The following is an 11,067-nucleotide window of genomic DNA, read 5'->3' on the forward strand; positions in this document are numbered from 1 at the left end:
AGCGGAAATGTCACAATGATGAGATTGTATCACGCATCTGTGGTCTCTCCTCATGTACAAATAAATGTGCTTTGACCTTTCAGTTTAAATGAATGTTTTAGCTGCATTCAATTTTTGGATTGTGATGCATCATTGGTGAAATCCTTTCTTTTGACTTGATGTGAATCTTATAAATCTTATGGCCAGCTATATTTTGTAGGTTGGCATTTCTACTTTGAAAGCTTGATCACCTCTGCAAATATTCAGGATTGAGCACCACATGTAAGAGCACTATATATATACAGTGGATAGAGTAAATCTGAGTTCCCCTTTAGTCGGTCTCTCGACGTTGTGAGAGACTGACTGGGGTTTGGTCTTGAGAACCTACCTTCTCCGAGATAATTAATTATAAAACGCCAATGGGCTTGGCGAATGGCACGCGCACGCCAGTCTCGCCCCGTACATACGGGTATAAAGGAAGATGGCGGTGGTCATTCACTCATCCTTTGTTCTTCGGAACCTGTGTGTTTGCTGATGCTACACGCGGTACTCGACTTCGAGACCTTTTAACCTGCTGGATTTATGACGCGGAGCAGCGGACTTCTCCTTTCGGTGGACTTCCCCTGGGCGTTTCGGCCGAAGGCTACAGACCTTAAGAGGTATGTCTCGTGGCCGTCTCCTTGGGTGCGACAGACTCATTCCGGAGTCTGACGGCCATGATTCCTGTGTCACTTGCTTGGCAAGCATGCTGAGGCAGGTTTCATTGATGCGGTATGTCCCGTGTGTGCGGACATAGCAATCAGGGTGTTGCGGTCACGGTGGCTACGTTCTTTTGAGCGCTGCCACCACCCCGTCTGTTTCCCAGGCGTGTTCAGCTGCCGTTTCGGCGAGGGGTGATTTAGGGACTCCGATAGATGCTGCTCCGTCAGCTTCACGCTCGCGGACCATCTATACCCCTTCACGCTCACCTGGTTCGTCCCCTACGAGCGGCAGACGGCCGTCTCATAGTGGTAAGACTTCGCACACGGATGATGACACTATCTCTGTCGCTGCGTCGGACAGCTGCCTGCTGGCATCCGATGCGGAAGACTCCTCTGATTTCCTGTCGTCAGGCAGTCGAGCTCCGGAGGAGACTGACGCTGAGATGTCGGCCATGCTTTCCCGGGCAGTCGCGTGCATCGGGTTGCAGGGTGTAATAACACCCTCCCCAGAACGCTCGCGGCTAGATGCGCGGTTTCGGGGGCGTGGTCAAAAGCCACGCGCCGCTCCGTTACTATTCTTCCCGGAGGTGCATGACGAGCTCGCCAAGTCCTGGAATGCACTTTTCGGCGCGTTTCAGGCCGGAGGGCTCGGTGGCTGTGACTTCCCTGGTTGGTGGGGCGGCTAGAGGCTATGTTGACGTCCCCCGGGTGGAGCGTGCAGTCGCGGGCCACTTGTGCCCGCAGACAGCTGCCACTTGGGGGGGCTCGACCTAGACTCCCGTCCAGAGCATGTAAGCTCTCTTCGACACTCGTGTCGAAGGCTTGCAGTGACGCTGGACGAACACCGCCTCCGCTCTCCACGCCATGGCGGTCCTCCAGGTTTTTCAGGCGAAAGTCCTGAAGGATTTGGACAGCGGGAAGTCTGACCCAACTCGAGGCCACCTGAAGCAGGTAAACATACAGAGCCATCAGCCTCCCGGGGGGTCCCCCCTGTGCGAGGTGACCGCACTGTCAGCCACCGAACCAGCCTCCCCTGGCACGGTGAAGCAGATTGTCCTTCTGGTCCCGTTGTCGCGGTTCTTGGGCGCTTGGCAGTGCACCAGCCCGTCACACTGGATAGAGAGGACAGTCCGTCTCGGTTACTCGATCCAATTCGCCAGGCGCCCCCCCAAGTTTCGGGGCATTCTGTACACCTCGGTGCGAGAAGAGAATGCTTCCGTACTTCGGCAGGAGGTCGCCGCCCTTCTGGCGAAGGGTGCGGTCGAACCCGTCCCTATAACCGAGATGTCGTCCGGGTTTTACAACCCGTACTTCATCGTGCCCAAAAAGGGCGGGGGACTGCGGCCCATTTTGGATCTGCGTTGCCTGAACAAGCACCTGCACAAGCTGCCGTTCAGAATGCTGACGCAGAGGCGCATCCTGGGCTCGGTACGTCACCAGGATTGGTTCGTGGCAATCGACCTGAAGGACGCGTACTTTCACGTCTCTATTCTCCCCCGACACCGGCCGTTCCTACGGTTCGCATTCGAGGGAAGGGCGTATCAGTACAGGGTCCTGCCATTCGGTCTGGCCCTGTCTCCACGAGTTTTTTTCAAACTAGTAGAGGCTGCCTTAGCTCCTGTCAGGGAGCAAGGCGTGCGAGTGCTAAATTCTCTCGACGACTGGCTTATCTTGGCACACTCGCGAGATGTGTTGTGCACGCACAGGGACCGTGTGCTTCGGCACCTAGACCGTCTAGGCATCCGGGTCAACCAGGAGAAGAGCAAGCTCTCCCCCGCGAAGAGCACCTCTTACCTCGGTATGGAACTAGACTCTGTCCGTATGTCAGCACGTCTCACCAACGAGCGTGCACAGTCAGTGCTGCGCTGTCTGAGGTTGATCAGTCTGAATCCCTCGACGCCGCTGAAGAACTTTCAGAGGCTCCTGGGGCACATGGCATCCTCGAAGGAGGTAATCCCTCTCGGGTTGATGCACATGCGGTCGCTTCAGCACTGGCTACAGAGTCAGGTTCCCTGGACGGCGTGGCACGCCGGCACCAGGCGGATTACGGTAACGCCGCAGTGCCTTCACACTCTCTTACCCTGGTCAGACTTGACCTTTTCTCCGAGCGGGGGTTCCGCTCGGACAGGTTTCGAGGCGTGTCGTGGCAACGACAGACGCCTCCCTGCAAGGGTGGGGTGCGGTGTGCAAGTGGGCACGCAGTATCGGGTCGGTGGACGGGTCCCCGACTGTGTTGGCATATCAACTGCCTAGAGTTGCTGGCAGTCCTTCTGGCACTGAGGAGGCTCCAGCCCCTCGTGCAGGACAAACACGTGCTAGTCCGGTTGGACAGCACGACTGCCGCGGCGTACATCAATCGCAAGGCGGCATACGCTCACCGCAGTTATCTCAACTCGCCCGACGCCTCCTCCTTTGGAGTCAGCAGGTGAAATCCCTGCGGGCCACGTTCTTCCGGGCAACCTGAACCAGACAGCCGATGCGCTCTCTCGACAGTGTACTCCCCGCGGAGAGTGGCTGGCAGCCCGGCTCATGTGGGAAGCGGTTCGGCAGGCACAGGTGGACCTGTTGCCTCCCCGGACTCCACCCATTGCCCGCTATGGTATTCCCAGACCGAGGGTCCCCTCGGCACGGATTCCCTAGCACACAGCTGGCCGCGGGACAAGCGGAAGTACGTCTTCCCCCCCAGTGAGCCTCCTTGCACAGGTCCATACTGGCCCAACCAGACCTGGCTCTCGCATCTGGTAGATCTGACGACGGCCCCCCCTGGCCCATTCCCCTGACGAAGGACCTTCCGTTGCAGGGGAAGGGCACGTTGTGGCACCCCAACGCAGGCCTCTGGAACCTCCATGCCTGGCCCCTGGACGGGATGAGGGCTTGCCCGTTAGCGGTCCGGGAGACTGTCTTACAGGCTAGAGCCCCGCCTCTAGGCGGTTATACGCTTATAAGTGGCGCCAATTTGTCCTGGTGTTCTCCGCGGAGAACAACGTCGAGAGACCGACTGAAGGGGAACGTCTCGGTTACGTTCCCTGATGGAGGGAACGAGACATTGTGACTTCATGCCACAATGCCGCACCGAATCACTGCAGTGAACGGGAGTGCCCTCTCAGGTTCCTCAGTACAAAGGGTGAGTGAATGACCGCCGCCATCTTCCTTTATACCCGTATGTACGGGGCGGAGACTGGCGTGCGCATGCCATTCGCCAAGCCCATTGGCGTTTTATAATTAATTATCTCGAAGAAGGTAGGTTCTCAAGATCAAACCCCAGTCAGTCTCTCACAACGTCTCGTTCCCTCCATCAGGGAACGGAGGTTACAGACGTAACCGAGACGTTCTCTCTTGCACTTCATGATTTGGAATAAAAGTCTAACGTGTTCGATACCTTTAAAGGGATACTTCACCAGAAAATCTGTCATCATTTACTCACCTTCGAGTTATTCCATATCTGTATAAATTTCTGTGTTCTGATGAACACAGAGAAAGATATTTGGAAGAATGTCATTAACCAAACCGATCTTGCCCCCTATTGACTCCCATAGTAGGATCACAAAAGAAGACATTTTGAAGAATGTAGGACAGCAAACAGTTCTGGGGCACTTTCGATCACCATTGTATTTTTTTATAATGTATATTTTATCTAGGAAAAGTCATTTTAAAGGTTATGGAGTAAAGGCTGCAGAAAGTCATATTGTTCATCATCTGAACTGTAGTTCTTAGTGGTTACCAAGCAACACTGCAACTTGCCACATTAATATATAATGTGTTTTTCTGCATTTTGTGCTTTGCTTTCAATGTGGTTATTTTAATTATAATTTATAGTCTAATCAATCTCTATTATAGTGACTCTTAATGCCTTTATGATGTGTTGAGCAGCATTCGTCCTGAGCTTCTGTAGTAATTGCATCAACGTCAGACACAGAGAATAACCGTGTTGGTTTGTCTACAATGCTGCAGAGGACGTAAATGTCAAAACTAGATTAACACCCTGAACTACTCTCTACCTGATATGTCTATTTACTGAAGCAAGCACATTTTCAATCATTTCAGCCCCATATAGGTTTATTGAATTATGGTTTCGTCAAAGATGGTCAACTATGCCCCCTATTGACTAACAGTTGATACTGCACAATACTAATGACATTGGAAATGTGAAACGTTTGGATCACAGATAAAAAAAAATTCTCTAACATTTCTCTATAATTTTCTCTTAATAGATGGATTAACTGTTTAATAACAGCCATTCATAAACACAAGAAATCTCTCCAAAGTCAGCCGGATAGTGAGGAAGGTATGGCAAGAAAACATTGACTGTTTTTTGTGATTCTGGGTGATGATGTGATGCCATACTAAGCTTTATTAAATTACTGCAGTTCTTACCCACGTCACTTAATAAAATCTGTATAAATGCACTTTTTTCAGGGTGCATGGTGCATCTGCAGTGATATGACCATATTTCCATGTACTGTAGTTCAGAGACAGTGCTGGTTATTGAGTAATGTTTCTGTTGTCAGACTGTTACAGTGAAACTGACTCTGAGGAAGAACCATCTCGTTCACCTCTCACTCACCGGAAAAAGCCAGCTGCGGTGAGAATAACAAACTCTCAAATGTTCACATCAAACTCAATGCATAAGATGATTTGAAAAATCTAACAAATCTTTATTTTTATGGTGTAATCGATAATGCAGACTCAATCAAACACGCTCCCTCGAACAAAGGGTAAGAAGAACAGGGGATCAACACCCGAGTCGATGACAATTTCACATGCAGGGGGCATTAAAATTGCAGGTAAAAAAACACCAAATGACATCACAGATATATATTGCCATTGATGTATTTTTTAACAAAAATAGTTTTTCCAACTTTCTTATCTCTCTCTCTTTTTCTCCCTCTCAGGAAAGGTAGATGAGATGGATGAAATGTTTCATAGCCTGAAGAAAGGAGGAGTGTCTCTGATTGGTCAGAATCAGCCAATTACTCACGCCCAGCTCCGTAAATCCTTCATCAAACGCAACAAGAACCCTGTCATCAATGAGAAAATTCACACACTCCGTGCCCTCCAGAGTACACTCAAGGTTAGGCTTTAATGCATTATAAATAATAATAATAATAATAATAATAATTTACTGATTATTGATGAAAATCGATTAGTGTAAAATGTTAAACTACCCCAATGCAATATGCATACACTATATGTACACTAGCTGTGTACAAAATGTCTACACTGGAAACCTTTAGTTAAACTGAAAATATATATTCAGTTCATTTTAACATGAATTAAAGACATTTATCTTTTATGAGATATCTGGTTTGCTGATATGATATGAATTTATTTTGTTTAATTAAACGAGAAAGTAACGTCAAATAAAATAGTGTTTTCTGCCCAAATCTCAGGTCAGTTTCAGCATTTTTCATTGGCTGTTTGTGTTTTACAGGCAAAGGAGGCGGAGCTACAGCTTATTAATAAGATCTTAGACGAATCTGATCTGACACCGCAAAAGTTTCGTGAGTGGAAGCAGTTTAATGAAGAGCTGCTTCAGGACTTTGAGAAAGAGGAGAAGGCGATAGCCATGCCCAGTATAGAGACAGTTTCTAGGGGTGACGACGAGGCACGGGCACTGAACTTTAGTGATGGTGAACAGCTTGTAGATGCTGAATTATCTGATGATAGAGGCTCCACCCCTAACGATGAAACAGTGTTTTTGCAGACACATAGCACAGACATGGACAAAACGACACCTATGGAAAACTACTTTTACATTTGAAACACAGGCCAAATCATTTACAGAGACTGACAAGATCTGCTAAGAGAACAGAAAATCATTCTTCGGCATAAATGCCCTGATATTTAGCCCACCTTGGACAGAACGTGTTTTTAAATGTTTTTTGACAAAAGTGAAAATCATTTAGGGATTTTTAAAACTGCTGTAAGTGTACTATAAAGTATCACTGGATTTATGATAAAATGCCTTTTGCTGAAAAAGGAACAAATCAAACTTAGGCACTTGTTAAAAAATACATTGGTCATAATGATGTGTATAATTTTAAGTATCCTGAGAATTATAGATTTATAATAATAGGATGTATATCCTTTGTTTTACTTCAGGTATGACTGCCCTTGAACAGGCTATGCAATGTCAGAAAAGGTTCTATGAATGTTTTTGGTATGTCAACGCATGAAAGTGTTTCTTTCAAAAGATATTATTTTTTTATTATGAATTAAATGTCTGAAAGGCAATATAGCTCAGCAGCAAGCCCAGAAACGATTCTTCTTGAAAAGTGATACCTCAGTTTGCATGGATGGTAGCGTTGTGTTACATGCTCCGCATTCTACGGAATGACCACACAGTGGCGCTATGTTCTCTATTCTCGAGCGTGCAGCATTTGCGGGCCTCCTGCTCATTTCTTTTCACTTCTTTGTTTACTGTGATGTACATTAATTTAATTACAAATCTGTAAATCAAAGCTACGTGTGCATTTTAACGTCTTTCAATGCGCTGGTCTTCTTAAGACGTAGACGAGTGTTCATTTTTTCGGGGCAACGTTTCGACGCGCAGTATTTTGTGGTTTGTCTCGCGCACATCTTATTTGGCTTAACTGAATACCCCAACGTTTTAAACAGTTTGGAAACACTTAAGGTTTTTGTGACTTAATTATATTTAGTAACAAACGTAACGAAAATCGATGAGGCGGTCTACTGTTGGTTGCATTCTCAGGCAAACACGTTTCAGATTACAGAAATATTATTTTAATTGCTTTATGTATTCCCAAAAAAACCAAAATTAGTTATTCAGATGTTATCAAATTGTGTTGGGAAATATGTGTTTACTGTACAGCAATTCTGCCCTGCTATTAAACAATAAATCCACTATAAACCATTGTATTAACCAGATGTCTGAATCATCATGCTTGTCTTATATATTTTTGATTTGAAATCGTTTTATAAAAGTAACTATATAATACATACATTTGTCTCTCTCTGTCAGAAGTGGCATGGATTTTCAAGATCACAATTGCAAGGTGAAGCAAACTGATCTCATCTCTGCATAATATGGAAATTTGCAGGTAACTCCTTTGCCGTATTAACCGAAACAAACGGTTTGGTGTATATTTATTTCTTAGATAAAGACCTAATACCTATAAGCGGTCAGAATTTTTCGCATGACTTGAGAGGAAACCTGAGATGAGCCTTTGACACATTTAATCAGAAAAACACAATAGTCAATACTTACACATATTTACAATGCAAAGATTTGTCAAGTCTTATCCATAAACCTTTAGTGAAAGTATGCGTGACCACTCATGTAGCCTACTAGAGGAAAAGCCTGGAATGATTTTGAGCCTCGTGACATTAGCACATGACTTCATTGTAAGACGCCTTCGGAAAGATACATTGTCATGATGTACATAGAAGATCTTTTGTAATACAGACTTTTTACAAGAACCCTCTTTACACACATCTTGCTTAAGGACTGTTACTGATTAAATAGGCTATAAACTTAAGCTATACAGAAAGCATCTGTGACCTGCTGACGATTATCACGAAAAATCCTCACCAAACAAAAATGGCAATTGCACACTTACAGTCAAATGTTGCCCCACATATATATATTTTTAACAAACACAACACAATTTTTAGCCTCCATTGACAGCTTGTCAAAAATGCTGTTGATAAATCTTGTATTTAGTTTTTTTACGTAGACTTCGATCAATCCAGTACAAGAGAAATCAACACACTGTTCTCCCTGTACATAAGAGTCTCTTATCTCTCTTATTCTATTTGGTTGATCTAACAGTTCACCTCATACATCTCGGCATTGTCTTTGAGTCTCTGTTTGGGACAGGTCGGACACTGCATACTTTTAAACCCAAACAACAAAGCTGCACCTCCCAGCACCTGTACCCAAGCACCCACCCACCCAAAGTACAGCGACCCAGCCGGGTGTAGCGTTACTCTCAGTGTTTTTTGCATGTTGACTTCCTGTGTCTCAGGTGGAGTTAAATCCACCTCGATCCCCAACTTTGAGAGATGCCGCGTATAGATCCCTAAAGCAGCCAGACTGAGTATGCCCGCTAGTGCCACCATCAGGCCACCGGCTGCCACTACACTCCTCAGAGGGATATCTGTCCAGCAACGAACCCCCACGCTAGCGAGTACGATCCCTGCGCCGCACAGGACGAGCGATGACAGCACCATCTCCTGGACCAGTCGAAGCCGAGCATCCTGTTGATATGAGCCCGACACCGGCCAGCATTCTTTAACCTCAGAGTGCACCACCTGCAGACAGCTTTCCCACAATCCATCTGTTCGAAGTAGGAGGAGTTCCTTTGCTCCGCCCCGCCCTGCTGCACCCACTCGCGCCTGCCCCTCCCTCCACTGGGGTGTGATCGCTGCGGTGAACACCAGCACAAGGCCCAAGGGAGCAAACACCACCCCCATCAGCATGGACGCGGGAGTGTGCATCGCGTGGAAGTCCGATTTGATGTGTAGCTGAGTGGACAGGATAGTAGAGCAAGATAGAAGAAGCTGTTGCCACCACCAAGGACCTGATGAGGAAAATGTGATTTACATTAGACTAGATGTAAATCATACATCCGGATAAAAGAAGATTCCTTCCAATCATAGCACAGACGTAAGATTCACTCTAATGCCCATTTGGCGGACACAGATTTATGGTCTCTGTCTGCTGCTGGATGAGCTGTCTGTTAGATCTAAATGAGAGAGAGAGTATACATGGATGTCTGGTTAGCTGATGACTCTACTTTGAGCTCTAACATCGTCACTCTTGGCAACCAGCACAGTGGAGGTGAATGCCCGTCTGTTGCTAAGAGACAGTAACCCGGACAATCCCACAGTTGCATCTTTTCTGGAACTAGTTCTAGTTCTATCACCCACAAGTATTTCTGTGTGCGTGCTTGCGGTTTCAATCTGATGTTTTTGTAACCTCTGATGATGCTTAGATGTTTGTCTTGTTATGACTTTGGAAACGAAGGTAGTGGTAGGGTGTGTTTAATAGTGAGTACTAGATAGATTTTAAATTAGTCTGAAGGGCATATAATGCGCAGACAGGAACCAAACGTCTGGGGGACAGAGCAAGCCGATGCTACACAGACCACATATACTTACCGAAAAATAAAATAAAATAAAAAGCAGTTATTTGTTTTGCATATACAATCCCCATTTGTCTAATATGTCACATTAGTCTGCAAAGTATCTGTGTCATCTAATGGTTTGATACCTTTCTAAGAAATGTGTTTGTGGGGTGTGGGTGCACATTGCTTGTCAACACATTGGTTATTCAATGTTACATTAGAGCAAATTTGCGTCTTTCATCACATTCATTTTCAGTCTGTTTCCTGGTCCAGTCACTTTCGTTGCACGGCAACCCAAAAAACAAACACGTAAAGAGCACATACAGTAATAAACAAACAACAGACTCCGTCACATCAGCATAATGTGGCTACTCGCATTCCTTCCTTCACTTATAAATGCAACTGAAAGCACCTGACACCTATTTCCATCTGCGCTAGTTATGAAATATCCGGAAAAAACAGCATGACAGTATGATCGGAAGAATGATGGTTTTTCCAACTGGGTAAGCAGATAAAACATTTTTTGAATCAGCTATACAGGATGAATCACTGCAAACTACCTACAGACCCCGTTTTGTGATCATCACAACACCAATGTCATCCACTCACCTTCTCTTCTCCTCCACAGAAGACCCTGCAGACTCTTGATACACTTGCTCGTGTGGATGTGGCTTTTACGTACAACCCCGTCCAGTAAAAAAGCAACTAACACACAGGAGAACAAACAGCTAGCCCGACGGTTGCTCACTACAATATGCAGTCTGCTCGCTCAAGGCAGCAAGTGGAGCAAAACAGAGGCATGGAAAGATGAGAGAATGAAGGAGACAGAGAGATTTAAAGGGGCAGACTCATAGCACGTATTAGTCAGAGCCGTCCACAAAGGTGTTAGTCTAGCAGCTGAGATGAGTTTTCAAGATGACACACTTGACAAACTGACAGCTAATATGGGCTTCTTTGCTGTTCTTTAGATTTCTGATATGAAATCTGGGAATCAGAGTTTTACAGAGGGAAACTGGGTTGCACAATAAACATACTGGTGATGGTTTGTAGGTCACCTCTTGGGAAGAGCTGTAAATTATTTCAGTGAACTTCAACCATGACCCGTCTCCAACAAATCTGATGACGTTCAAGTTTTTTTTCATTTCCTGAATAACATCACATTTGGAAATCCCAAGATTTCGGAAGGAGAGCAACATGTTTATTTTCCCTTTTTTGTTCCCTCTCTTTTATTTTTATATTGATTATATAATATGAATCTTTATCGTGTTGAAAAAACATAATAGACACATACTTGTTTT

The 11,067-nt window shown here is 45.7% G+C and overlaps 2 protein-coding genes across 3 annotated transcripts in view; one reads left to right on the plus strand and one right to left on the minus strand.

Annotated features, from left to right (window-relative positions):
* cnksr1 (connector enhancer of kinase suppressor of Ras 1) overlaps positions 1-7,641 on the plus strand; it is a 29,295-nt gene extending 21,654 nt beyond the window's left edge. Inside the window, exons 16-20 of one of the 2 annotated variants that reach the window (XM_079457830.1) lie at positions 4,892-4,965; positions 5,189-5,262; positions 5,365-5,464; positions 5,573-5,751; positions 6,112-7,639. In XM_079457830.1, coding sequence (XP_079313956.1) covers positions 4,892-4,965; positions 5,189-5,262; positions 5,365-5,464; positions 5,573-5,751; positions 6,112-6,441 — 757 coding nt within the window. In that variant the 3' untranslated portion in view covers positions 6,442-7,639. Of the gene's footprint in view, positions 1-4,891; positions 4,966-5,188; positions 5,263-5,364; positions 5,465-5,572; positions 5,752-6,111 lie in introns of both variants that reach the window. The other variant, XM_079457829.1, reaches the window with a different exon arrangement.
* A 220-nt stretch (positions 7,642-7,861) lies between these two features.
* cldn23l (claudin 23-like) lies at positions 7,862-10,498 on the minus strand. Its single transcript, XM_079458215.1, has 2 exons — positions 10,379-10,498; positions 7,862-9,223 (listed from the first exon to the last, which is right to left on the minus strand). Exon 2 carries the CDS (start codon positions 9,138-9,140, stop codon positions 8,466-8,468), a length of 675 nt encoding a protein of 224 aa, XP_079314341.1. The 5' UTR covers positions 9,141-9,223; positions 10,379-10,498; the 3' UTR covers positions 7,862-8,465.
* Positions 10,499-11,067: the final 569 nt, after the last annotated feature.

Source organism: Barbatula barbatula, assembly GCF_947034865.1.
Source record: "Barbatula barbatula genome assembly, chromosome: 6".
NCBI classification, from domain to species: Eukaryota; Metazoa; Chordata; class Actinopteri; order Cypriniformes; family Nemacheilidae; genus Barbatula; species Barbatula barbatula.

Bases quoted from the DNA above. Each gene is read 5' to 3' on its own strand.
- cldn23l (XM_079458215.1), bottom strand. From the start codon at position 9,140: ATGCACACTCCCGCGTCCATGCTGATGGGGGTGGTGTTTGCTCCCTTG.